This window comes from Sorghum bicolor, chromosome 1 (genome assembly GCF_000003195.3).
Source record: "Sorghum bicolor cultivar BTx623 chromosome 1, Sorghum_bicolor_NCBIv3, whole genome shotgun sequence".
Classification (NCBI taxonomy): domain Eukaryota; kingdom Viridiplantae; phylum Streptophyta; class Magnoliopsida; order Poales; family Poaceae; genus Sorghum; species Sorghum bicolor.
Window position 1 is genome coordinate 6,695,056 of NC_012870.2, and position 27,707 is coordinate 6,722,762.

At 43.6% G+C, this 27,707-nt stretch overlaps 3 protein-coding genes across 6 annotated transcripts; 2 read left to right on the forward strand and 1 right to left on the reverse strand.

Annotated features, from left to right (window-relative positions):
* On the forward strand, positions 4,522-13,021 carry LOC8085925 (MADS-box transcription factor 14). Of its 4 annotated transcripts, none has more exons than XM_021464740.1 (9): positions 4,522-5,072; positions 8,240-8,318; positions 11,019-11,083; positions 11,166-11,265; positions 11,382-11,423; positions 11,619-11,660; positions 11,749-11,889; positions 12,406-12,540; positions 12,624-13,021. In XM_021464740.1, the coding sequence occupies exons 1-8, from the start codon at positions 4,888-4,890 to the stop codon at positions 12,493-12,495; spliced, it is 744 nt and encodes a 247-aa protein (XP_021320415.1). In that variant the 5' UTR covers positions 4,522-4,887; the 3' UTR covers positions 12,496-12,540; positions 12,624-13,021. The 4 variants fall into 4 exon arrangements, with proteins under 4 accessions (XP_021320415.1, XP_021320412.1, XP_021320421.1 ...); XM_021464746.1 differs by having other exon boundaries at positions 4,526-5,072; positions 11,771-11,889; XM_021464737.1 differs by lacking the exon at positions 12,624-13,021 and having other exon boundaries at positions 12,406-12,601.
* Positions 13,283-16,999, reverse strand: LOC8085926 (dentin sialophosphoprotein). Its single transcript, XM_002466393.2, has 5 exons — positions 16,682-16,999; positions 15,165-16,564; positions 14,581-14,694; positions 14,346-14,477; positions 13,283-13,696 (listed from the first exon to the last, which is right to left on the reverse strand). The coding sequence occupies exons 2-5, from the start codon at positions 16,473-16,475 to the stop codon at positions 13,559-13,561; spliced, it is 1,695 nt and encodes a 564-aa protein (XP_002466438.1). The 5' UTR covers positions 16,476-16,564; positions 16,682-16,999; the 3' UTR covers positions 13,283-13,558.
* LOC110435081 lies at positions 20,626-21,849 on the forward strand. The gene is made up of 2 exons (XM_021460450.1): positions 20,626-20,770; positions 20,822-21,849. Exons 1-2 carry the CDS (start codon positions 20,626-20,628, stop codon positions 21,847-21,849), a joined length of 1,173 nt encoding a protein of 390 aa, XP_021316125.1.

The following is a 27,707-nucleotide window of genomic DNA, read 5'->3' on the forward strand; positions in this document are numbered from 1 at the left end:
ATAGGGAAAAGGTTGGTCCACGAAATTGCCCTGGGAAAATGCAGCGAGTGATGTAAAATCGTCCTTGCTCATAGAAATTTTACTTCCTAAAATTTTAATCCTCTAGCTCTTTGATTTTTCCCATGTGGAGCAAATAAACAGCTCGACTACTGCTCATCTCATCTCAAGCATTGATGTCTAAACAATGACATAGATCTAGGAGGAAGACTCAGGTGGTATCCAAAACCCGCCACCGCCACCAGCGCCCGTTACTACTCATCCCTACTTTCTTTGACGCCAAAAAAGCCAATCGGAAGCCCAACAGAGTGTGAGGATGGTGACGGAGAGGCCATCCCTCCCCGTGGTATCTGGTTCGTATGATTTGGCAGAGCTTCACGATGTAGATGTGACGTTTGAGCCCTGCTGGTGTGTGACATGTGTGGATCTAGCATGGGCTGACTAAGGACATCTAGATTTGGTCTGCCGATGACCTTTGTCAGTGTGAGGGTGCTCCTCTGTTACGTCACTAGGCAAGCGATTACACCACTACTCTATGGCTGAACAAGTTTCCTTGTTGATGCAACACAACACCGACAACTTGGCTTAATTGGCTCTAATGAGGCCGCGGTCGAAATTAGGGGCCTAGATCTATTTCTTCCTGTTCTGGATTTAGGGCTGGACAATGAGGCTATGATGCGACAGTGGCTTAACATGGTGGCCATGATGATGCTGTTGGCGTCGTGCTTTGTGCATGCCACCAGGGCCGAAGGTGCTAAGTCTCAGCATCCCATGTGAGCTAGCGACAATAGTCCTCCATGGCTGCATGTTGTGGCAGTTCTCTCAAGTGTTGTGGCCATAGGAGGCACCTTGCCTGTGTGCGGCCAAGTGGATATTTTTGGTGTGAGCATATCGATCGATAACAATGCAACAACAATGCAAGATCATATGGAGGACTGGAGGTCATGGTGTGGTGGATGGTGTGACTACTAGGTTGGGCGTGCCTCAATCCTTGCTAGGGTGTCTACGGTGGTTAGTGATGGCTAGGCCAGCAATGATCCTCGATGATTAGTGTTGCACATCAATGGTTAGTGATGCATAATAGTGCTAGCTCAATGTAGCAGCAATGGCTGGTCAAAGATGGCTTATCTAGGGGGTTCTTGTAGTGACGTGGTCATGTCCATGACATTTGGTCTCCCTTTGACGATGATGGCAACTTGGTATGGCTTTGGATTGCGGTTCCCTTATGTATGATGGGGCTAATTAGGTATAGTGTTGGTGACAACACGATTACTAACAACCTTGGAGTTTCATCGGATGCATATAGTTGCGGGGTCCTATGAAAATGGATGACAGTTCTACGACCTCTCTTCAAGGGAGATCTAGAATAAGTTGTCAACTACTGGGCCGGTTGTGGTCCATATGGACTACAACCAGTGGAAGGTAGGTCTTTGTGGTTGGTGGCTCATGGAGGGATGCTTGTCCTTTGTCTTGAAGCTTGATGGATGGTGACGTTCGGTGGCGTTAGTGACACTCCTTGTCTTGGTGCATAAACAAGGTGTGTCAATCTGCATTAGCTAGTGATAGGCTGGAGGGAGGCGACCCTTATGGTTTGGTGCAACTATGATCATGTCGAGGCAGCAACAATCTCTTGACTATAGTGACTTGTTGTGGCCATTGCCTCGGTGGCTTGTCTCGCGTAGCACTGGCAAGTTGGTGTTGCAATGGTGGTCCACATCCAACTTTGGAGGTGTGAGTTTGGGAAGTGGGATACTTCTGAGGGGAAAGCCTTGCCTGGCTACAACATTGAGGCTAACAATGGAGACATCTTCGGTGTCTCACCCCTCGTCTCACGCATTGCTTTGAGGTCGTCTACCTCCCAGGGTTTTGATTGAAGATTTTTGGGTCCCTTGGTGTAACGACATCTACGTGTGTCATTTTTCTCCTTGGATGCATGGTCTCGGTGATCACCCCACATCCCCAAAGCTCTTTGCCTGTTTTTTGCTTCTTGCAAGGGCATTTGTTTGCGGTGGTGATTTGCTGGCAATGTTTAATCGTGGTGGTTCTTGTTGTTACTTTCATTGTGAGATTGTGAGGGTGGTCTTCTTCTCGTCGAGTGTTGTTGTAAGTTACTTCTTCTCTATTAATATGTGTTGGGGTTTTTTTGCTCGTGGCCATTTTGAAAAAATGAAACAAGGATTGGATATTAAGGAACACGTTGGATGTTCAGATTCTTATTCTGAAGAATTTGATCCTTATGATATTTTTTTTCTAAAATGGTCATTGGAACAAAGGAATGGTCTTATAGATTTTGATCGTTACTCCCTTTGTCCTCTAAAAGAGATTAGAGTCGTTTTAGGATTGACAGCAAATACCAAGGAAGGAACAAAATGACATGCATGTCCCTACATCTACCATCAATACCGGTGCACAAAGGACATCAATGCTCTTGTTGTCTGGCATCCAAGGACCGTCATGACACCATCTCTCTAGTATGATTAGATTATTGTGAAGTGGGCAGTGGGCGAGTGGATAAGGATGACCCTAGGCGGGTGGGGCACGCGTGCCTAGCTATGGGGCCCATGGTACTCCAATGACTCTCTTTGTGAGACAAAGATTGAAGGCTAGAACGTTAGTTTTTTTTAAGAATGGAGGAATTTAGTTTTATTTTTAGAAAAAAAAGAACATTGTAAAACTATGGGATGCGCTTTGTCAAATTCCTATGAGAACCATATGGATTGGGCTTATCACCTTCCGTTGAGCACCCTCTGGGAATGGTTTGTGTTTTATTAGAAATAAATAAAAACCATATTAGACGTACCTGAATACAACAAGATTGCATAATTGACATTGTCTAGATTTTCAATCCTCCATGAGTCTGAACCGAAATGCATAAAAGTTTTGAGTAAATCCTATATTTGGATATACAACACAGGAGTTTGGGCGCATCGTTATTGGGGCATCAATCTGGGAATTCGATCATCTCCCGTACGTGTATTGTACGGCCGCTTACTCATCGTGCCTGATACCACATCATTGCCTACGCGATTCCTAGTTCTGATTATGCCGGTGTTGACTGACGAGAGACGAGAGACGCGCTTCCCCCAATCATGCCAGTTTTTTCTTTTATCCGAGCTGGCTTCGCGTACGCGTACCCAATCCCAATCCCCTGCGCTTTGGCTTTTACATGAAGCAGGAGCATGCGTCATATGCGTCCACGTCAATAATAGGTCATTACGCCCACGTAGTACGCTCGCAAATGGAATCCAATGCAAGGACGCAGCACTTAATTTCCTCCGAGACTATGCATATGCGGCAGTGCCATGGCATCGACGCGCTTCGCTTCGCAAGAACAAATGGTCCGTAGACCGCAGTGTAGCCTCGTAGCCAGTGGACCGATCGACCAGCCAGAAGTCCACTGCACGCTGGGCCAACTCTATATTATCGCTTCGCTTCACCATTTTCGCCCAAAAATACCCACGACACGAGCAGCAAAAGTATCAAAAATACGTACCCTGCTAGCCGCCGCCTAGCCGTGCACTACTACGACCCCGTGTACCCGATCAGAGTCACCACGGCAGGCCAGCTCACATCGGTCGTTTGCCGACTTGCCGTTGTCTCGCTCTCGCCGCTGTCTACGTACCGTCGTGTCGCCGCGCAATCACAGACTTGGGTCATGGGTTGGCTTGGGCCTGGCCGCCTAGTAGCAGCGAGCGGGCGCTGACAGCACTGTTGCTGTAGACCTGTAGCCGCCTCATCGTGCTCGTGCAGCAGCAGCAGCAGCAGCGAGCGACGGGTATCGCGCACTGGCCCGTCCCCGTCGTGGCCTGGCCGCTGCCGCCGGACCGGCCCAAAAGTGGGCGGCCCCTTGCTGCCGCAGCCCGCCCCACGCACGCGCTGTGTCCTCCTCCCCGGACCGCACAAACAGACCGAGCCAGGCGACCTGTTGCTCCCACTTCCCCGTTTTGCCCAAACATTTTCGTCTCGTTCCGTCCCGTAGACCGGCGCCCCCCATCCCCCCACGCCGCAGCTTTCTTCACGTGCACGGTGCACGGCACGCTGCGCTTAAAAAGGAAACAAAAACAACCAGCCGCAAGCTCCAAAAGATCTGAAATCTCCAATGCTTGGGCACCCGGCACCACTGGGCAAATCTGAAATAATACTAAAATCCAGTCCACAAACAATCTCGATACCAAAATCGACAACAAAGAATCTAGTGAGATTTCTTAAATATATATATATACACACTAATCAGGACTAGTATAGGAGTAGTGCATATTTTTTATATATAGAAAAACAAAAACAGATAATAGCTGCCAACAACTTGTCGTGCCAGGCTACGCTGGGAGAGAGAAGCCGGTTTCGACCGTACGAGGAAGGACCTTGGCCCTGGCGGCGGGCCCATGCGATGAGAGATGCGGTGGGGCCCTCCGGGCCCGGGCATGGGGCATCGGCCAATGGCTGTTCGACAGCGGCGGCTCGGAAACCATCCCGGTTTCGCGATACCCCTTCCTCCCCTCCGATCCGTCGCGGCAGCGCGCATCACCGCTTTAAATCCGCCCCCTCCCGGCGCCTCCCTCCTCCCGGCCGGTCCCCCTCACCTTCTCTCCCTCTCCTCTCTCTCCAGCCTCCACCGCCGCAGCTAGCTAGCTGTGACGTCATGCACTCGCCGGCGCCATAGCGCGCCAGCTCCTACTATCTACAACTGTAGGCTTAGTTATCCTGTCAATCAAGCCTCTCGTAAGGAACAAGGAAGGTAGCTAGATAGTTTTATAGCTGCTGTCGTCGTCGTCGGCGGCGGCGGAAGCGACGTACCTGTTCTTAGAGGATAGGATAGGTTAGCAGAGAGGGTCAGCTAGCGAGGATTTTGGTTGAGATCAGGAGGGGGAGGAGGAGGAGGAGGCGGCGGCGATGGGGCGCGGGAAGGTGCAGCTGAAGCGGATCGAGAACAAGATCAACCGCCAGGTGACCTTCTCCAAGCGCCGCTCGGGGCTGCTCAAGAAGGCGCACGAGATCTCCGTGCTCTGCGATGCCGAGGTCGCGCTTATCATCTTCTCCACCAAGGGCAAGCTCTACGAGTACTCCACCGATTCATGGTACGCTCACACACCTCTCGCCTCCGTTTGCTTACGTTTTGACGCGGTCCGCTGCGTGCTGCACCATTTCCAAGCTGTGTCTGAAACTATGAACTACGTACGGTGCGTGTTCCGTAATTATCTGTTCGAATTTGTTGAGAATTTTCTTGCTTTGGATTATGGGATACACAGACGTACAGCTCGAGTCATCTATAATATCTAGATGAAGACGCGTATAGCGTGTGCCGCTCGTGCGCTATATACGAGGTAATTTTATGTTCCGCTTTCTCTGGGATGGCGTTTGTGTCTACGCTCTGTTTGGGGAAATCTTTGCTGCCATGCTGCATGTGCTAAATGCTAATTGCTTGACTGAGTTGGCTCCTACTGCCGAACCGCGATACTATACTATAGTATATATGCATCTCATCTCACACTCAAATATAGTATTTATTAGTATTTAGTAATATCTTTGGCGTGCGGGGACGATCGGTTGGGGATTACATGCATGGAGGATTATGATTTCTGTAATTTGGAATTTTCTCTCCAGGCTTAGCAGCATCAGTAATTATTTACGTTGCTGCTGGGTCACACCCACTTGCTGCTTCCACCCATTGTTTCTTCGCAATTCCTCGGCTTAATTTGGCCTGATTATTTCTTTGTTTTTCCTTTTTTTTTTACTCTTGACTGACGATTGAAGATGCTGAGCCTGAACTCTGGTAGGGCATGCTCATATCGCAAGCCTCATGGAGCACATAATTAAGTTTGTGCCTAGACTTTTTTTTTTCATTTGATATTGTTATGTGGTACATATCGCAAGTTGCCATGATTTTCTTGAATGAAGAACACTGAACAGATAGGTGCACGCACGCTGATCCATCCTTACTGTCAGTAATAATTACTATCACTGCTATTAGGCATTAGCCCATCATGGCTTCAACTACTTCTATCTGATTTTTGAGTTTATATTCAGGACAACTAGTGGATGTGCATGGTTTCTGAATACATCAACAGAACCGCTCATTATACTTGCATAAGCTGCACTGGACTTTAGTTTTCTCCTTTTGTCTCATCTTCCTTTTTTTTTTGTTGATCAAGTCTCATCTTCCTTTCTGCCATCACTGTATCATATCATCTCAATGGCCCTTAGCCCTGACGAACCTTCCACGCTGTTTGTGAGTACTCCCTCCATCCGAAAATAGATGACCTTATTATAGGATTAAGTTTTGTCCTAAAATACTTGACTTTCTCACTTTCTAATGCATCTTTATCTTTTCCAATATATCTTCCTCTTTTTTCCCAATACATTTCCATCTCTCTCTCTCTCTCTCTCTCTCTCTCTCTCTCTCTCTCTCCATTTCTGTACACTACACTTTTTCACTCAGTTCCCGTGCCTAGACCTATAAGGTCATTTGTTTTGGGTGGAGAGAGTAGGTAAAAATATTCGGTCTTAGCAACCATGAATTTGATCAGTCTGATAGATTTTCTTTCTTGAATAATGCTGACCGAGCTTAAGATAAATGTATGGCAATAAACACCTGCCTTATCGCACATAAAAATAATTATATTCTCCCAGTCTCCCTACCTTTTCTCCTCCTCTTTCTGGTCCAGTACATACCAGTACTACTGATCAATCAAACTTGGGCGATTAGCAACATATAACTCTTCCATATATGAAATGAATAAGGATGTCAGCACACCTTATATAAGAATCATCCAGCACTCAAATGTTTTCTTACAGGTTTTCTGCTCTGACGACTGTGGTCTAATTGAGTTAGAATTAATAATGCTAGATGTAGGGGGGGCATGCAAGCACGTGTGATGTGATATATATGACTGAACAGGAGAGGACTCTCGCACAAAAGGGAATGATATGTTTCAATTTCAACTTTCAAGACACAAAGATTGGAACGGGAATTCTGTTAGCTGGATCTAACCGTTCTTTCATCTTTATTAACTGAATGTCTTTTTTGTGGAAAAAATCTTCAGAAAAGGAAGTATGTAGTAGGTGGCTCGGTGCCTTGTGCTGCAATGCTAATTCTTTCTCAAAGTGAGAAGCAAATGTGCTGTTGAATCATTCTGAGTTCTTACATGAGAAACAAGTGGTGGTGCTTGCATGGAACCTAAGACTATATGATAGGGTACAGCATGACTGGAAGGCTGAATATGCATTTCATTCATGCAAGTTAGCATTCATCTATTTCAGTTCTCTCAGACTCCTGTATCTGATCTACAGTAAGTAGGCATGCAGACATTCTGTAAAAGCAAATACAAGAGGATCACCTTTCAATTAGGTGAACGGGTGAACCTGTATCTGAGAAACTGTTGCTTACTCAATGTGCATTCATCCTAGCACCTCTAGCTAGACAACTGAATAGTAGCACCTTCTCTACCAGAACATCCGCAGCATATTTCAGTTTGTAAATATGCCTATATTGATTTGCTCAGTTTTGTTTCCTATCTATTTTGACCCCGTTTTCACATATCTTGAAATTTTAAATCTTCGCAGTTTCAAATGAAAAATATAACAGATAAATTTTGAATGCATGTGTATGCATCCAATATCACATGTGTGATTTTATTTCTACTGATTGTCATTGTGTACCTATATATACATGTTTTACTGAAGGTAGAACATTCCACCAATAAATGTTCTTGTATGACAGTGCACCCTGTCGTTGTGGATTACATTGATCTGAATTTGCAGTTGCAGTTTTCCTTATTGTTGACATGGTCCTATACTTCTACGAGTTCCCCCAAACTTCTCTTGCAGCCAACTTTCTTACTATGCAGCCCCAAAAGCTTTTCGTTTAATTTTATAAGTTTTATAGCCTTTTTAGAACATTATTACCTGTACACAACTGTGACGTTTCAATGTTTCATACAAAGTATAGGAAATTCTTCACCTTCCCCCTGTTCATCAAATCACTGTAAATTTTTTGTACAAATTTAATGTAAATTTTTTGTACAAATTTAATGGTGCAGTTTTTTGTACAAAATGACCTTATCTCCCTGTTCTATGCATATGTACGGTAGGTGCTATGCATGGTAAATGTTACATTAGTGAATATAATCCTGCCATTCTTTATCATACATATATATATTGTTCTAATGTTGTGTATATATTTTAGTTATTCATGCTTACAGTAATATACTTCCAGTTGTAAATTGTTATTTTCACCTTTTCACAGTATGGACAAAATTCTTGAACGGTATGAGCGTTACTCCTATGCAGAAAAGGTTCTCATTTCAGCAGAATCTGAAACTCAGGTAAATTCAATTTCCTTTAGCAACATATGAAGCTGTTTTGTAACTTCATTCAATATAATAGGCTCTAATTGATTCATTACTATAGCTTTTTAGCTTTTGTTCATCAGAATTCTCCAGTTCCTGTCAAGTTGGATCAGAAGTACAATTTTTCATGCTGATCAAGTTGTATTGAACATACATATCTGTGTGGTCTTGATAGGATGATCTTTTAGTGGTAGTGCTTTTGTTGGTCATGGTTGTTTCTTGAGTTAAAAAGGTGTGAAACCCTGCTTTTGATGATCAGTACTTAGGGATGTTGGTGTGGGTGTATTGTATGAGTTATTTACCCTCCTTTTCTTTTTAATATAAAAGATACAGAACTCTCCCATGTTGGAGAAGGAAAAAAATTATCCCAGATGCTTCATTACTTATTTTGCCAAACAATTAACTTTTAGCTACCTTACATAGACGTGCCATCCACACAATAAATCCGAATGCTATGAAACTAGATGAAGGCTAAGTCATCTAATGTGTATTGGCATTTTAGATGGCATATGTGTAACTGGAGCACGTGATGGCAAGGTGTTTTGTAGTGACCAGAAATATATAGAAGGCACAACAAGAGTAACTATATTTGCATTGATAGGAAGTTAAAAAGCAATCAAGTAAGTTTAGTGAACTATTTTGCAGCTTTCAATTCTTAGAATAAAATACTAAAAAAGTAAGCTGGTTCAAGTATCCAATAACAAAGCATTGTTACATAAAATATGTTGTAATTGTTGTAGTGCATCCAAATCCCTCCAGTCTCTAATACATGACATTTGGGCAAAATTAGTATGACGTGAGGACAGCCAAATTAGTAAAACTTGTACTGATTTTCTCCTAACACTATCATGTATTAGTACTGGAAAGAATTGCAATTTTGTCTAGTGTATATTGCCCTAGAAACCACAAAGCTCATATATATGTCAGTTTAGATAATAAACTTCACTATTAGAATCTGATACCCTGGTTATGCGTAGCAACCCTCGGATCTTCAAAAGGATATTGCGAGTATGACACAAGCCTGCACCATATTAAGAACGATATAGTCGAATCGCATATAGAAAACCCTAACAAGAGTTAGGATTTGGCGAAGCCGACTGCAAATTCTATAAGAACAACTCCAAAAGAGTATAAGTGATTGTCGCTCTCTCAACAACCCTACTTGACCCTCTAGGACCCACTGATCTTTGCTCTATACAAGAATCTAGTTCAATAGAACTACTAGCCTAATCCTCTTGAGCGCTCCCAATTGCTCTTTGCAAGCCTTCGACGAGACCCTTGTGTTGGTTGATGCCTATATGGCCTCTAGCCCTTGTTTATATAATTCCCCCAAGGCCCTCACACATGCAAGTAGGAGTTCTACTCCTAGTAGGATTCTACACTCAATTCTTAGAAGAACTAGAAGTTAATAGATTTAACAACTTGATATGTGTCTGACATTTAGGAGCTTGTCAGATCTGAATATTTTGTTTGAGCATCCAAAAGATAAGTTTGTGGAACACTGATCCTCTTCCTCTCTTCCCATACCCAACATCTTCCCCACATATACTCATGTGTCATGTCAACTAAATGGTCGCAATGCTACTGTTGTTGTTTAACTTGGTTACCAGAAAACTACTAGAGCTATCTTGGGAACGGATATTAACTATTAATGCAGGTTCTGGGTCAAAACCTCCACGACGGGCTTCAGGTCCATTTCTAGTAAACTCAGTATGATGGTAACAATGTTATCAAGTTGTACAAATAATCGCGATCAGTCAGGCTAATCACTGACATGGTGATTGGCTATGCACTACGATTAGTCACGATTAGTCGGGCTGATTGGTGCCATGGCGACTAGGATCGACTAGACAATATGATAACATTAGGTGGTAAAGCCATAAAAAGTATGCCCCCATCACCAATTCGGATTTAGTAAGATCAGACCATATAACTTGACATCATTTTTCTATTGAGAATATTTGACACCCCAAAATGTCATTTGTGAAGTGTATAAGACAGTCCAAAGAATATCTTAGTATTATTTTATTCATATTGTAATGTTTGTGAGGTGAAAGCAATTTAATGGTTTGTAAAAATAGGGAGGTAGGCTTAATATGCTCTTTGTATTAAGAGAAATATGCATATATAGATCCTGAATACCAATAGTATGTGATACCGGTATGTATAGGAGTTTAGGACAGTTTATGGAAGCACAGGAAACACTATATCCAAATGTATTATATGTTGTTAACTGTTTTCTCACCATTTTCTTATAATAATCCATGGAGCTTTGTCATATTTGACCATAAAAAAAAAAGCTTTGTCATATTTTTGTACTAAATATGATGCTAGCCTTAGTTATGAGCAGCAATAAATTATGTTTTAACTTAGTACTCTCTCCATTCCAAATTGTATCATTCTAGCTTTTTTTAGATACATAGCTTTTGCAACACATATAGATGCACATTATGCCTAGGTACATTGTAAAAGCTATGTATGTAGAAAAGTCAGAACAACTTAATATGGAGTGGAGGCAAAGAATGTCATACTGCAGGGCAGTCCTTGATTCACTTAACTATCCCCGGTTATTATGTTGAATGTCTCCTTCAATTTTGATGCACTGAATCAGTAGCATTACTTTTCATGATGTTGGCCCATATATTAAATAACGTAAATCTTCTTTGCTTTGTGTAGGGCAACTGGTGCCACGAATATAGAAAACTAAAGGCGAAGGTCGAGACAATACAGAAATGTCAAAAGTAATTTGTAGTGATTAGTTGCTGAAAATATGTAATATGCCCTGTTGAAGATAAATATGACCAAGACTTGTGTGTCCTGCAGGCACCTCATGGGAGAGGATCTTGAAACTTTGAATCTCAAAGAGCTTCAGCAACTAGAGCAGCAGCTGGAGAGTTCACTGAAACATATCAGAACCAGGAAGGTAGTGTGATCATATATATTAGACTGCAGTGCATTACTTATGTGGTGCCTACTACGTAACAGCCATGCGCTCTGCATGTTGGAAAGCTAACAAGTAAATATTCATCGCATGTGCAGAGCCAGCTTATGCTCGAGTCAATTTCAGAGCTCCAACGGAAGGTAAATTGTTGAGCTTGGTTAAAGTTAGCTGTTCGAACTACCTTTTTAAGAATTGTATGATTTCTTTAGCTGGCCGCCATTAGGTGACATGGTTTGTTGCAAGCATTGACTACTTTGGTTGCCTTGTTACATCCACAAAATATTCCTGCTCTTGCACTGTTCTGAGTGTTGGCATGCGCTGCATTGTTACCGCAGGAGAAGTCTCTACAGGAGGAGAACAAGGTTCTGCAGAAGGAGGTAGACAGACGCTGCTGCCACTCAACACGTCGCCTCATCCATGCTCAGCTGACCCTCTGTTTTCTCATGAAGCAAATTAAATTTACAGAAAGCCTTACTCCTGCCTGCAGCTCGCGGAGAAGCAGAAAGCCCAGCGGCAGCAAGTGCAGCGGGACCAAACTCAACAGCAGACCAGTTCGTCTTCCTCGTCCTTCATGATAAGGGAAGCTGCCCCAACAACAAATATCAGGTAGATCACATTCACATCGCACTACAATCCCAAATAGTGAGGTGACCACATTTTCGGGTAAAGATTTGAGTGAGCTTGGGCTTAGCTAAACCCCATTTTTTTTAAAAAAAAATACATTTTTGCATTTTCAAAATTAGTGAAAAAAAATATAGGTTCTTGTAGACCATGGACAATTTTGACAGTTGACACACAATGTTCATTTATGAGCCACAAAGAAATAGAAAATTCTAATAAAATTTCTTTGCAAAATGATACTCGTTTTTTTTCCTTCACAGAAGGTATGTGGTCAAATTTTTTTCTAGAAATTTTGGCGTGTCAATATAATTAATCATCCATCTAGATGTTTTTTTATAAATTTGAGAATTGCGGTTTTTGTCTTGTAAATTTCCGAAACAGTAGTACGCCTACACTCAACCAGGCTACACCTAGGGCCAATTTCCTGCAGACGCAATACACTGCTGACATTTCAGGAAGCAACTGACAAGAAAAATGACCGTTTGTGTCCGGTTTTTGCAGCATCTTCCCTGTGGCAGCAGGCGGGAGAGTGGTGGAAGCTGCAGCAGCGCCGCCGCAGGCTCGCGTTGGACTGCCACCCTGGATGCTTAGCCACCTAAGCGGCTGAAGGTCGCGGATGCTTACGGCACTCCCAATGTAAGACTCTATCATAGAGTCGAAGACAATTAATTATATATTATTTATGATATTTTGCTGATGTGGCACCGTATTTATTGAAGAAAGAGGTAGAAAAAATAAGACTCCAAGTCTTATTTAGACTCCAAGTCCACATTGTTCGAGGTAATAAATGATTTTAGACTCCATGATAGAGTCTGAGTGCCCTTAGCCACCTAAGCGGATGAAGGTCGCGGTGTGCTAGTCCAAAATTCAGCAACTCTTCCCCGGGCTGGCTGGCCCGCTTCTCCGCCTGGTGTGTCTTCGTGATCGCGAGCAGCAGCAGCAGTGGCCTACCGTATTTTTTACCACCATATATATATATAAGTAGCAAATCTGCAATGTGTATATTTTGTTAACATTTCCGCTGGGGCGGCCGCACGAGAACTTTACGCATGTAATATATGTGCAGCATCGAATATTCCATTTTCATGACCGTAACACGTGCCTCCTGTTTGTTGTAGTTTCGAGTCCCATATAATACGTACAAATTCATATCTCAGTGGACTTGATCCTATGCATCAAGTTCCATTTCTACAGAGTACAGCTTTGTAGTCGTTTCCGTTTATGCATCAACTTCCATATCTTTGTTGATCGTTCCAAAACACGTACAGATTAGAGATGCAGCTGCGTATGTAACAACACAATAGAGAGGAATGCATCCGATTTAATTGCGATGTTCTGATGTCTCCTAGGCGCCTTCACTAAAAAAAATGCAGATATCTGAAAACCAGAGGATGACACCGTGGTATTTTGTAGGATAAATTAATAAAGATGGCCTTAAAAAAGAATGTTCTTTCTGCCATCGGTCATGTACAACCGTTTCGCCATCCAGGTACACGAATGCCTACCAAACCGAACCCAAGCGAAAGAGCTAAGCCCTAGTTACTTCTAAGAACGCCAATAAACATCCTCTCAACTCTGTACCTTGACCCTACAGGTTAAAAGGAGGATGCGACTAAGGCATGTGTAAAAACAGAGACTGAGTTGGGGATGGCTATTAGGATAGCCGAGGTAGCTTCTCCTTCAGCCGCGAAATGAACTTAAATGTCTCCTCTGCTTTTACTTGTTGATAAATATCATTTCTTGATACCCTGTCGGGATGGAATTTCAGAAGAGCTTGCTTGAAGGCTTTAACCTGAAAAGGATAAGTAATCTCATCAAATTTACTATTATGTTACAGATATTCCTAAATCTTTACTATGTCCCGAGCAGAAAGCTTACATATTAGTCTCTGGAAAAAAAAATGAGCTCCTTGAATCAGAACACAGGTTTATGAAATACAGGTAGCTACTGATCTTCACTTATACAGAGTTATTGACTTATTGGCTTAGTCTCACTCCCTCTGTTCCAAATTATATGTTTTTTCTTTTACTTCTTCAGACACAGATTTTACTTTTCTTTACTGTGTCTAGCGTATATATCTAGGTGCATGGCAGAAGCTATATACCTAGATAGAAAAGTCATAAGGACCTATAGTTTTGGAACGAAGGGAGTACCGAAAACTGTCATTACCCTTCTCTGTTCTATTTTTCTTAAAAGACTACTTGCAGAATATAGTCCTGCGAAGCTGATATACAGTTGCTGTGTGTACATATAAGCATACATCTGCCTGCAATTGCAGAAGCTACTCATAGCTGTTCATAATAAAACTCAGACACTTGGGGTTTTACTTTTTATGGTTAAAAGAGACAAGGGCCAACAGTGTTTGCACTAGGCAAAATGTACACAATCAATATGACAAAAAATAGTGATGAGTTGAGTGTATCCATAAGAACAGGGCATACCTCACCACCTTCAACAGAGATGCCTAGCGCATGCAATATTGAAGTCATATCCCAATGTCTCCTTTCCAAATCTTCCAGTTCCTTTCTGACTACACCCCGATACTGCTCCTTAAGCTGTATAGCTTCTTCATTCTACAGGAAGAAAGAAAAGGTAAGTGCCATATAATGCCAAAGAAATATGAAGATTTACAAGGAATCCTGCTAGCATAAACTGGATACTGGTAGAACAAGAGACCTTTCTCTGTGATTCACGGACTTCTTGCAGTCTTTGCTTTTGTCTCTTCTCCATGTCAAGCAATCGTTGAGCTTCAGCTTTCTTTCTCTTTCGCAATTTCTTTGCTTCCTCAGCCTACACAATGATTTTCAACAAACAAACATCATGAGTTGTGACAGACCCAAACAAATTAGTAGTCTCAGTCCGATAGCTACTTTGATTATCACTCCCTTCGTCCAAAATAAACCAATTCCTAGAATCACCCTAAGTCAAACTACATCAAATTTGACCAACTTTATAGGAAAGGGTAACAATATCATTGACACCAAATAAGCAAATTATGAAAATATATTTCATTTATCTAGTGATACTAATTTGCTGTCATAAATATTGGAGCTCTTTTTCCTATAAATTTGATCAAACTTAAATCAGTTTGACTTAGGACAACACTATTTGATTTAATTTGGGACGGAGGGAGTAGCCTGCCACAACTGAAATCACATTGAATACAGAATGCTGGATGTTATGTTCCCAAATTATGCATGTCGTCACATATTTCTAGTATATATAGTTTAACATCAATTCAATGTAGCAAAATACTGTACCTGTATTTGTAATTGCCGCTGTCTCGATGCCCACTCCTCCTCTGCTGCCCGCTTGTACTCAACAGATTCTTTGTGTTTTTCACGTTCACCAATCAATGAAGCAAATAGCCCCAAGTCCTCGGGATCTTGAAGCAAATCCTTACCCCTGACAGGACCATTATCTTGAGCAGAATAAATATTTGTGTTAAAGGAAGCTTCAGGTGGCGACTGATCAGGTATTTTCTCATCAACCTTTTCAGGAGTGCTGACAGAAATTGGAGGACTTCCATCTTTCCTGCTCGTTGATGAGATCCCAGAAAAAAACCTATTTGCAGAGGCAAAGTTACACGCAGAGTTTTCATCCAGCCGAGGCGATTGAACACCTTCTGAAGCTTTTTCAGAACCAACCATTGAACATTTCTCGACATTTGGCACTGAAGATTGGTCATGGCCATCCTTTGACCTGCTGGTATCATTTGGCACATCTTCGGCATTTGGCACAGAAGGGCCATTGGAACCATTTGCATTGCCAGCACTACTTTGAGCACGCCCAGGGCATTCCTTTGTTCCGCTACTACTATTTTGAGAGTCATACTTGCTTGCAGCGCTGCAAAACCGAGACATACTCTCGTCTGGATGGCATTCGGCACCAAAGAGATGCTCAGAGTTTTTACCTGGTTGTGTCTCCAACCCAGCACGTGATTCAAATGCAGTAGTCCCAGCATCCTTACACTCATGGACACCGTTAGCTGGCTTTTTTCTGGAAGCAGCTGTCTCCCACATCTTACGTGCTGTACCAGTGTCATCGAGAATCTCACAATCAGAGCTGCCATCATCAGTGTAAGTGTCATCGAGAATCTCACAATCAGAGCTGCCATCATCAGTGTAAGAGTCCCATCCTTCAGTAAGATCGCTCTCAGAGCTGTCGGACATGGAATCCATCCCATTCATCCCAATCCCATATCTGTTCCGTGGAGAACCCCGACCCGGTGTCATAGCTGCTGGAGACCCAGAAGCACGGGACATGCTGGGACCTGCTTTATCCCCTCTGGTACCATCTTCCTCGTCTTCATCATCATCTATGTTGATCACGTTACTGGAGGAGTGGTTCCCTTTCCTGGCTTGAGATCCACGTCCCGCCGCAGAAGCTGATTCTCCCGCAGCTGCGTCGTCGATTATGAGAACATCCGAGTCGGAGGTATCGTCACCATCATCGTCCTCATCGCTAAGCACCACGGTGCAAGGCGCGGACTTCTGCGCGGGGAAGACCCGCGTCCACCGCGTCCGGCTGAGCCCGCTGTGAGGGGTGAATCTGAACCGCCCCCACGACATGGCTAGCCCGGCTCGGAGACGATCGCCGCTGCAGGCTGGCGACTATAGCATGCCGAAACCCGCGACAACCTCGGTGTTCCACGGCGATCCTGCAGGAGAAACGGCAAGCTTGTAGATTCAATCGAACGCGACGGCGGAAATGCGCAATCAGTAACCCTAATTCGCAGGAATGGGCGTGGGACGGCGTTGAAAAAGAGGGGACTTACCGTGGTAGCGACGCCGGCGGCGAGATTCGGAGAGGGATTGAATCTGGGACCCAAGAAACCGAGCCGCCGGGCTCCCCGCCGCCTGCTCGATTTGGGAAAGAGGGGGAAGGAGTTCGGAGTTGGTGGGGAGTGGACGCGAGGCGACGCGACCAAGCCGAGGAGGCGGTGCAGAGCAAAAGGAAGGGGATCGATCGTGCACCGGCCGCGGGATGGAAAATCCACCTCCCTTTTTTTTTATTTGGGATTTGGGATTTGGACTTCGGGAGAGGGAGAGCCGTTTCCAGGAGTACTTGCGAGAGCACCAGCGGGGAGAAAGGCGGAGACTGCGGGGGAAGGGCAAAGACGGAAAGGTTGCCATTGCCAAAGCCGCGCGGCGAAATCCAGCACGACTCTTCCGCGAATTTTCCCCACTCCGCACGAGTGCGGTTCCTTCCTTCGCCTCCGCGCGCGCGTGCGGGTGCGGCCGGGGTGGTGTGGTGTCTGCGCCGGCTGGGCCGCGGAGCGCGGTTGCCTGCCTGACTACCTGCGATGTGAAGCGGATGGGCTGGGCGTGGGCTGATGCGGTAACGCCTGTGGACGCCAGTTTCACGCACAGTTGCACAGCAAGTATTTCTCAAAAAAAAAAAAAGTTGCACAGCAAGTTACGCGAAATTTGCTATAAAAAATGTTACACAAAATGGTTGCACAGCTCCAAATCGTCCGGAGACTCAAGGGCCTACCTTGTGGCGGAATAAGGCCTTGTTTAGTTGAGGAGGTGAAAAGTTTTTAGGTGTTATAGTATTTTCGTTTTTATTTTGTAATTATTGTTTAATCATCTACTAACTATGTTTAAAAGATTCGTCTCACAAATTATAAATAAACTATGTAATTAATTATTTATATTTATATTTAATATTCCATACATGTATCGCATCATTTGATGTAACGAAAAATTTTGAAAAGTTTTTAGGTTTTCAGTGAACTAAACAAGGCCTAAAGGTGGCTTGTCAACTCGTGAGTCGTCCTCTCTTGAGGAGGCTCACGATGTCAGAGGGGCAAGCTTGCTTAGTTGCACTAAAAATAAAAAAAATCAAGATTTCATGTCACATCAAATTGTACGCACATATATAGAGTATTAAATATAGATAAAAAATAATTAATTATATAATTTATTTATAATTTATGAGATCAATTTTTTAATCTAGTTGGTATGATTAAATAATAATAACCAAATACAAATAAAAGTACTACAAATTTCAAATCTAAAAAGGTTTTATAAATCTAACTAAAAAGAGCTAAGGGGTCTCAGACAATCCCAAACTGCTTCATATGTCGTGTTTATTGTACTTGCTCAGCATATCTTGCCGATGGCAAGGCCCGTGGTCCTAATCGGCACAGCCTTGTGCCATGGATAGCCCAATGTCTACAGATCGTGCTCCTTTCGGGCCCATGTCACGGCCTATTTGGCTATGTATAAATTAATAAAGAAACAAATCTACTCTCTAAAACTTTAATTCTTAAAATTCGTGTTAGTTAATTTTTTAAGTTTAACTAATTATATAAAAATATTAATATGTATAACATAAATTAAATATTTATAAAAATATGTGATAAATTTAATTGTATTAATTTAGTACTGTAAATTTTAATTTCCTTTTAGAAATTGGATTAACATTTTAAAAGTTTGACTTACGAAAGTTGAAGGTTTCGGTTAATAGAAAAAACTGAGCCCATGTCCTCGGAACGATGCTCTCGAGTTGTCGTCGGTCCAAAGCTTTGCGGGCGCACTCAGCGAACCGCCCCGCGGAGGCGCGGACACAAATCATCAGCCTTGACTGAATCGAGTCCGCGCGTCCAGAAGTTAGGAGGGTTTTACATAATTAAGTTGTCATTTGTGATTGTTTACAAACTTTCAAAGCAAAATACAAAGTCTAAAAATAGACCATCTTCAAGAGTTTTGCATAATTGAGTTGACAATTAGCCAAAGCGGACCCGGCTGCAATTTTTTTCCTTTGCGCGCGCTCGTAATCGTCTTCCCGCACGACTTTTCTTCGCGCGCGTAAAGTCGCCCCCGGTTCTCGCGTTTTCCTCACAGGTCGCACCGCTAGTTCTTCCTGCTCCCCACCGCTCGTTGCAGATGCCGCCACGAAGATCTGTATCAGACTCGTATCAGGTTCTACAGCGGACGGTGGCGATGGTGTTGCTCGCGATCGGCAGTGGACAGTGGGGGGTTTCTGTCGCGATCGATGAACTATATATGGCGCGAAGAAAGTCCGGGTCGCGCGGGGGACCGGGAGACGCGCACGATCGGCCTTTTGCCAAGCCATGCGCGGCTTGGCATATATGCCAAGTTTGCTCTCTCATTTACTAAGTTGCCCAAAATGCAAACTCCAAATGCAAAACCATTAGATACATCTTTTTGCGATTTTTGGCAAATTACAAGAATGCAAAGTCCAAATGCAAAACCCTTGGAGATGCTCTAAGAGCATCCCCAACCGTTTTGTAAATAAGCTTTGCATTTATGTATTTGTAAAAAAGTCTTAAAAACACCTATCCAACGGTTTGACATTTGGACTTTGCAAATTTGTTAACTTGGCAAAAAAAGAGAAAGAATTGGCATATATGCCAAATCTGTTCACACTTGGCATTGGAAAACTGGCGCGAGGTCCGCGCGTGGCTACGGGTTGAGGTGGCGCGAGTTTGGCGACATCCCGCCGCCAAACTTTCATGCGAACTGCCCACCGGTCGTCCATCAACACCAGGTACTCTATCGATGCACTTCCAATTGTTTGTGTTTTTGCCTATCGGTGTTCCATCAACGCCTGGTACTCCATGGATGCCCTTCGGATCGTTTTTGCCGGTAAAAACTCCAGCCGCCAAACTCCGAGCTGCCATGCACAAACACCGCGACCTCAGCGCCTCGGCGGAAATAAATTTGCCGCGAACATTCACCCGACGCGCGGGGAGGAGAAAAGCTCGGCAAAAAAATGTGTGGGTCCATAATTTTCTTTTTTGTCAGGTGATTAATGCCAAACCGTTGGAGATTGTCTTTTTTTACATTTGTCATACTTTTTTGAGACTTGGCAAACTCTCTCATTTGCCAAACCAATTATGCAAAACGGTTGAGGATGCTGGCGGATTCCCTTTGCTCGTGCTGCCGATTTGATAAGTCTGATTGTTGTTATTGGAGTCGAGGGCAGTGGCCGAATTTCTTTCAAAATTTGGGGGGACTTAAGGGATCTTGCAATAGGTTCGAAACAGCTTCTAATTTGTTCGATTTATTTATGGGGCTATATATAGATTAATGTATATTGTGGGCAGTCGTTGGGCGGGGCGCGCGAGGAGCTGTCCGCATATAATCGGACTAATCACGAACGGACCAACCAAGTTTCATGTTCTCGGTTTATAGAATTGGATTTGGATTTGGAATATATTTTGGAATAGGAAATTAGAAATAGATTCGGGAAGGACAGGTACGTTTTGCATGTGTTTGGACCTTTGCGAGGCGGATACCAATTCGAATTCCAATTCCAGTACAATGCAAACTCCGATCCTGCGGAGGAGTTGCGTTGATTATATAAGGCGAGCGAAAGAGCCTGCATCGAATCTCATCGTGTAATACCTGCTGCACCTCAAGATTAGAAATTACCTGTAGGTCGTGATACCGGCGAGTGTATACTGTGCTAATTATCCGACCCGGCGATCCAAATCTGCGAGCGGCTGATCTAGCGTGGTGAGAGCCATCCCCAACCTACATACTCCGTACCATTGTTTATCATATATCATCAAAATACATACAAAAGTATAAATCCGATTCAGAGAGGCAACCATGCATCTCAACATGTTCGTTTTGATTGATTGATTGATCTATCTGTACTGTAGTAATCTATCTATGTACCTGCTCTTCTTTCTCATCACTGTTTTGATTTATATACTTATATATACACTTGTGATGTGAATCATGTATGGCAGCAGGTACAGAAGCGACCATCATGGGCATGTTGTTGACGATGAACGAGAGTGCGAGTGGGACTAGCGGCTGCATCCAGCAGCCATCGAGACAGGTCCTTGCATCCCTGCCCTTGCTCGTCTACGAATACAAGGATGCTGGTGATGCCACAGATGAGCAGCTGGAGCCTACTCCTGTTGTTGATCATCCAGACTCTACTGCCACTGCTGCCACAGCCACAAAAAAGATGCTCATATATAGCCTTTCCGAGCGGAGCATCGTCTACACGACGCACGGCAGGCCTCGGCCTCAGCCTCAGATCATGATGGATGGAAATAACTTCTGCCTCAGCACGCCTCAGGGATGGGTGCTCATCCTCGGACAAGCCTCCGACGCCTGGCTGTGGCACCCGCTCACCGGAGAGACCATCACCCTCCCACCAATCCAAGACGACCACTACATCCCCGTCAACTGCAATTGCCTGCTCACCCACAACTCCGCCGCCCACCCAGACTGTGCCGTCGTTCTCCTCGATGTTGCCGATCCTCTCATGTGGTTCTGCCGGGTCAATGGCGGGACTGACCGGAGGTGGGGGCAGCACACCTACGACATTGGTGACTGCGACATCCCCGAGGAGTTCCGCACCTCCTCCACGCCCACGAAGAACGTCATTCCCAACGTTGCCGCACTGAGAGGGAAGCTGCATTTCTTCTTCATAGAATCAAACCAACACAAGATGTGCATCGTCGACTTGGATTTCCCGCCTGATCATGCCAGTCCTCCTGCCGCAGAGTTCCACGAGTTTGATGTCAATAATCTCGAGTTCCCCGATGATTTGTGCTCTGGGACCATCTGCTTGGTGGAGTCCATGGATGAGCTCTTTGCCGTCTGCATCTGCTATGTGGATTTTGATCCCACCAACATCGGAGCCGTCGTCATCTACAAGATGGAATTCTGCGGTGAGAAACCTGTAGCCTGGCACCGGGTGCATGGTATTGGGGAAGATAGGGCTTTTCTTCTGACAGAGATGAATATGGCAACTTGGTGCTCAGCAAGTGCCCATAATAACCTTCAAGGAAACACCATTTGTTTTCTCAAGAAATCATTAGTGTCTGGCGACAACAGGGATCTATGCATATATGATATTCAGAAGCAAACCATGGAGATTGTCCAGGTTCACAACGAAGATTTGAAGATCGTGCGCATGCCGCCATACTGGATTAATGTACCTCCGTGCTAGTATTAGTATTGAATCAAAATAGAATAGGGTCTACTTTTTGCATTATTTATGTGAAGTTTTATAAGACGATTTTGCATCTCAACTTCTGTTACAATCTACATCAATAGGTATATGTGTTTCGAAGGTTTTCATGATTGCACTGAACTGAGCTTTTTTCTTTTCATGTTTAGTATATGACGACTACTAGCTTTGTTTTGTTTTGCTATCTATCTCAAAGTTCCTTCTTATCTCCAAAATTCCAACATATATATTGTTACTTTTCTTGTTAAGAACAGGACACTCAAAACCACTCGTGTCCCACTAGAGAACCCACATCGACCTCTGTTGAACCAACTTGATGTTTGCCACGGTTCTGAACCCATGACACATAGGAACAAAACATCAACACACTTGGGGCACCGGGAGCAGCAAGTACAGCAGTAGCACGCGCGCAACAAAACGGTGCGGGGCACGAAGCCTACTGGCAACAGCAGCAGCATGCGAGCGGGGCAGCAAGAAAATTAGCGCGGGCGCGCGAAATCTGCTAACAACAGGAGTGGCAGGCGAGTGGGGCATCAAGAATAATTTATGTAAATTGAAGAAAATTAGCAGAAATATACCGTATTAATTAATTTAGATAAAAGCGGAAGCAGACACCGACGTCCGGACGCGTCTCGCGCGCCGGACGTCCGGACGCGTCTCGCGCGCCGGACGTCCGGGCGCTAGGATAACCAAGCTAAATGATTGCATGGGACCATCTAATCGTCCTCTGAGAAAATATAAGAGTGCAGCAGATCTTACAAACGTATGAGATGCACATCAGTAAGAGTGGTAGTGAAGAAAAGAAGGTCACATAGTGCACTAGACGATATAGTAGTGCACAAGGTGCAGTCGGCAGATCATTTGATGATATGAGACCAAGTGATGTAGAGATCTAAATGGTAACAGTTGGCATAGTTACCCCACCAAACAATCTTTTGTAAGGTTTTGAGGGCTACTAGGTCCATCCCAATGGCTAGGATCCTTTGGTGTAGGGCCAGCCCTGAGGGGTGTGCAATGGGTGCAACTTCTAAGGACCCAGCCGAGGCTAGGTATGTAAACTCCCATAGATGGTAGCCCATTTATTAGCAACAAGAATCTTAGTCATAGGAAGGCCAATTGATATCAATTCAATTTGTTTTGAAGGCACGATTCTTCAACTCTCTGTTTGACCATGGACTGCCTCGCCTGTTCCTCAATGTGGCGGCGCATGGTACCTGCCTGTTGCTATCAATCGGATCACATCTTCATGTAGTTACGTTGTCTTAGTTTGAGAACTTGTAACACCCAAAATTTGATTTTGAATTAATAGGATTTAATTGGAATTATTTAAGCAATTTTTGTGGATATTTAATCTAGTAAATAAAATATTTTTATCAAAATTAAAATTTAACATAAGATTAGAAACTTGTTTATGCATTCATGCCGAAGAATATTTTATTTTGTATTGTTTGCCTCTGACTTGAATTTATTTGCATTCAAAATTTTATTTGAAAAAAAGTTTATTTTGGAAAAGAAAACAGAAAAGAAAATAAAAAAAAGAAAAACTCCAGCCGAACCCCCTCACCCCACGCGCGGCCCACTCCTTTCCACAGCCCAGTTAACCCCCGCAGCCCGCTAGCTTTTCCCCCACGCCCCGGCCCATTCTTTCGCGGCCCAACTGCGCGGCCAGCGCTCTCTCTCTCACTGATGATCAGGGCCCGCAAGTCAGCGTTCTCCTTCCTTCTTTCTTCAGCGCGACACCGAGCCGTGGCCGATGGAAACTCCGAACGGAATCCCGGCTTCCTCGGGATCTTTCCCTTTCGACGCGGTTTTGAGCCCTATAAATCCCCTAGGTCAACCCCGCGGCCTTCCCTTTGCTTTGCGGCTGCCAAACCGAGCCCTAGACACCCTGATCTGTGCGCGTTTGGATCTCGCCGTGTTGAGAGCAAAACGCTGGCGCGACGCGCCGCTCCTGCTCCTCTCTGTGCCTTCTCAGCTCGAGAAAACCATCCTAGCGAGTACGGGGTAAGCTCCTCCACGCGTTGGTATTTTTATTGCAGCGTTTGGTGCTTGGAAACGAGAAACCCGCGAACGCCGGCGAGCTTCCGAACGGTGGCCATGGCGCCACCGAGCCAGTGCTGAGCTCCGGTCGGCCCGCCGCCCGCCTTCCCCCTGGATGGATTTGAACCGTTCGATCGAAGATCAACGTCCCAGAAAGAAGGATACCCCTTCGCTGCGCATTTTCGTTAAGAGTTCCTGGAGATTTCGCTATTCAACCCGCAGTCCCTAGCGCCCTGGAAGAATTACATTTTCTATGTCGGAAAGCGTATTCCTGTCAGGTTCAACTCAGTTTACGTTTTCAGATATTTACAGTTTTGCCACTGATTTTATAATGCTCATAAAATATTCGTTTTAACTCCTTTTTGTCCATTCAAATTTCGTTAGATTCGTATTTCCGAGCTCTACATGTTAGGATTATTTACTCTCTGTTTTAAAACTTTTTAATTTTCTGGAATTATTTAATTAATTATTTCTCTATAGGAAATCTTGGAAAATTCATAACTTCACCGTTTTAATTCCGATTTTCGTGAACTTTACGTTTGTGTGATCGTAGCGCTGCGTAGAATATTTTCATAAACTTTTATCTTTGATTTCTCACTGTTGGTGTAATGTTCTAATTATAGCTTGTTTGCTTTGTGTATGATTGTCTGCATTGGATTGCGTGTTGTTGATTGATGATTGGGAATAGACGGTGAGCCGTACGTTGGTGGTCAAGACCAAGCTTTTGAAGACCAGCGGGCTCGGGAGAGCTTTGATCAAGCAAGTATAACTTGGGATCATCCTTGTTACCTATACACAATTAATATAACATTTATCATATGCATGCTATCACGTTGATGACCTTAGCAAAATCATAGATGATTGTTACCCTGAATTCCTTGTTACCTATTTGGACATGCATTTGGGTAGTTCTTGCTAGTGCTTGATTATTAATCCATGATCTTGTGACATGAATATTTGAATATACAATAAACAATAAAATAAGCTTTCTAGCAACTTGAATATAAAGGGTGGAAAGAACTCTGGCTTTTGCTGGATTGATCTTGACCCTCCATAAGGACTTATCCCTTGGCAAAAGCTGGGACAACTCGTACAACAATGAGGGCTATATGGCTCTGGCTTTAGCTCAGTATGAAGAACTTTTCTAGCTTGTTAGAGGTTCTCCGAAAGGGTAGAGGGGCTGAACCGACACGGGTATAGTGCGAGCCCCTGTCCCTATGAGTATGGGCTGCGCGTCATTGTGCCATTCGGAAGGGGGTATCTATATCTGCTCGCAAAGGAAACCTTGCGGCCCTAACATGTTAGACGAACTTTTGAAAGGCTTCATAGTGATCCCTGCCGACCACCCTAGGAAGGGGGTTAAGAGATTAGCTACCTCGGGTGAAAAAGTAAATCACGACTCATGGGTAAAGATGTACAACCTCTGTAGAGTGTTAAATCTGGTATACTAGCCGTGCCCACGGATACGGGCGGCCCGGAAAACTGACGGAATAGATGGACACTGATGAACATGATTAATGATGATAAATGATGGTTTATTATGTTGTTTATATGTGTTATTCTTAATTCTTGTATACATTGATCATGTGGTTATGGGATTATTTATGCTACCTTGATATTTGCTATCCAATGATTAAACATGCTATCAACTATTAAAAGCTAAATGCAGTTAAACCAGTGTCAGCTATTTGAGCCTCATGAACCCCTGGTTATACTTGTTGAGTACGATATGTGCTCACTCTTGCAATTTCCCAACACCTCAGGATATGATAATGAAGATGACTGGAATGAGGACTACCGTTATGAGTACTAGGTTTGGAGTCAACCAGTCAACAGTGTCCCTGTGTGGAGCTTCCGTCGAGAGCGTTGTTTAATATTATTGTCATCTTTGTATGAGACTATGTGATCTATTATGTTTCGCTATGTAATAAACACTGCAATGGTACATTTGAGATTTGTCTAGTTATGTGTGCGACTATTCCTAGGGCACATATGAGTCTTTTATGCATCCTATTTTGTTCTTAAAATATGGGTGTGACAAATTGGTATCAAAGCTTTATTGACTGTCGGATGTAAGCCTAGTTAGAAATTGGCCGTCTTAAGGTTTTGAAATTCTATAAAATTCTTGCTCTGTAAACCTTGATATTTTCTCCTATACTATATCCTTTCCATTGCTATTCACCTTCACCTTGTTGCTTATTTTAAAGACTTGTTCTCATCCCCACTCCTTGCTTGTTATGCTTTTAGAATCTTCTCTTACCACCTGCTTACATAGTTGAAAGAGAATTATATGATCTTCACCCTTAATAGGAAGAGAACGTTAGTACCGCAAGATGAGTCAATGCTTGAAGTGTGAGCTTTTGATGCTTGGTTTGGTTTGTTATTATGCTTATGCTTGATTTGGATTTTTGTAATGAGTGTAATGATCTTGTGGATTTACTCTACAATTTCATTTAGTCTATAGGCCTAAGGCATAAGGATTAATGAACTAAATAGTTGGGTTTGGTTAAAATTCTGTTTCTATCTCTTGCTGTTTTCTGGAGCAGTCTGCAATAATTCTGGTGTTTCTCAAAATCTGTTCATGCAATGTTCATCAAATTTCTCTGGGAACAATTAGACTCTCATATCTTTCCAATGCCTCAAGAATGACAATATTATCGGTTATGAGCTGGGAGATATGACTGTTCAAATTGAGGTTTCTGCACAGTCTGGAATTCTGGAAGAGTTTCGGTTGTACCCAAATTTTGATTAACCTAACTTTAGAATCTGCTAATATGATGCAAATGAAAGTTGTAGACAATTTCTTTATCTTTCAAACGGTATACAGCATGCATCCTTTTGAATTCAGGAACTCGAGATATGACTGATATTCTGATCTGGTGATGTTGGATGTTACCCAGAAAATTTCAGATTCCGTTAACTCTTGTAATTATCATGTTGGACATTACTAAGATGTGTTTATATACCTTGGAATGCAGATGGCAGCAAGGGGAAGAGGCAGAGGCAGAGGCCGTGGCAATGACAATGGCAATGGTGGCAATGCCCCAATCACCGTGGAGGAACTCATGCAAACCCAAAATGAGATGATGCACGTCTTCATGCAGCACTTGCAGCAACAACCTCCACCACCACCACCACCAGTTCATGTGAGAGATAAGCGTGGTGAATTTATGAAGGGAAGACCTCCGGTATTTACACACTCAGCTGATCCCATGGAGGCAGATGATTGGCTTCGTGCTGTAGAGAGACAACTGAACATAGCCCAGTGCAATGATATGAAAAAAGTGTTGTATGCTTCTGGACAACTTCAAGGTGCAGCTCAGACATGGTGGGAGTCGTATCAAGCGGCTCGTCCCAACAATGCTCCTCCGGTCACTTGGTTGGAGTTTTGCAGAGACTTTAGAGCACGACATATCAATGAAGGAATGATGGAGCTCAAGCAGTAAGAATTTAGATATCTTCGGATGGGTTCTATGACTGTGGCTGAGTATCATGACATGTTTGAGCAACTGGCTCGCTATGCTCCAAACGAAGTCAGAGAAGATGCTGACAAACAACGTCTCTTCATGAAAGGTCTCTACTATGAACTTAGGTTGCAACTAGCTGGAAACACATATCCTACCTTCCAGGCTCTGGTAAACCGTGCTATTGTGTTGGATAATATGCGTAAAGGCCAAGATAAGAAGAGGAGGATGCTAGCACAAGGTTCTGGAGGCAACAACCGCCAACGTTTCAATTCTCAACAGGGCGATCAACAGATGTTCCAGGGACCGTGAAAGGTCCTAATATGGCTAGAG

What these genes read in the sequence shown, in the direction of transcription:
- LOC8085925 (XM_021464740.1), top strand. Translation starts at nt 4,888, where the DNA reads ATGGGGCGCGGGAAGGTGCAGCTGAAGCGGATCGAGAACAAGATCAAC. An exon ending in GAGTACTCCACCGATTCATG is followed by an intron (nt 5,073 to 8,239) that starts GTACGCTCACAC and finishes ACCTTTTCACAG; the next exon opens with TATGGACAAAATTCTTGAAC. An exon ending in ACAAGGTTCTGCAGAAGGAG is followed by an intron (nt 11,661 to 11,748) that starts GTAGACAGACGC and finishes TTAAATTTACAG; the next exon opens with AAAGCCTTACTCCTGCCTGC.
- LOC8085926 (XM_002466393.2), bottom strand. Translation starts at nt 16,475, where the DNA reads ATGTCGTGGGGGCGGTTCAGATTCACCCCTCACAGCGGGCTCAGCCGG. An exon ending in AGCGGCAATTACAAATACAG is followed by an intron (nt 14,695 to 15,164) that starts GTACAGTATTTT and finishes ATCATTGTGTAG; the next exon opens with GCTGAGGAAGCAAAGAAATT. An exon ending in TCTCTGTTGAAGGTGGTGAG is followed by an intron (nt 13,697 to 14,345) that starts GTATGCCCTGTT and finishes TATCCTTTTCAG; the next exon opens with GTTAAAGCCTTCAAGCAAGC.
- LOC110435081 (XM_021460450.1), top strand. Translation starts at nt 20,626, where the DNA reads ATGGCAGCAGGTACAGAAGCGACCATCATGGGCATGTTGTTGACGATG. An exon ending in CTACGAATACAAGGATGCTG is followed by an intron (nt 20,771 to 20,821) that starts GTGATGCCACAG and finishes TTGATCATCCAG; the next exon opens with ACTCTACTGCCACTGCTGCC.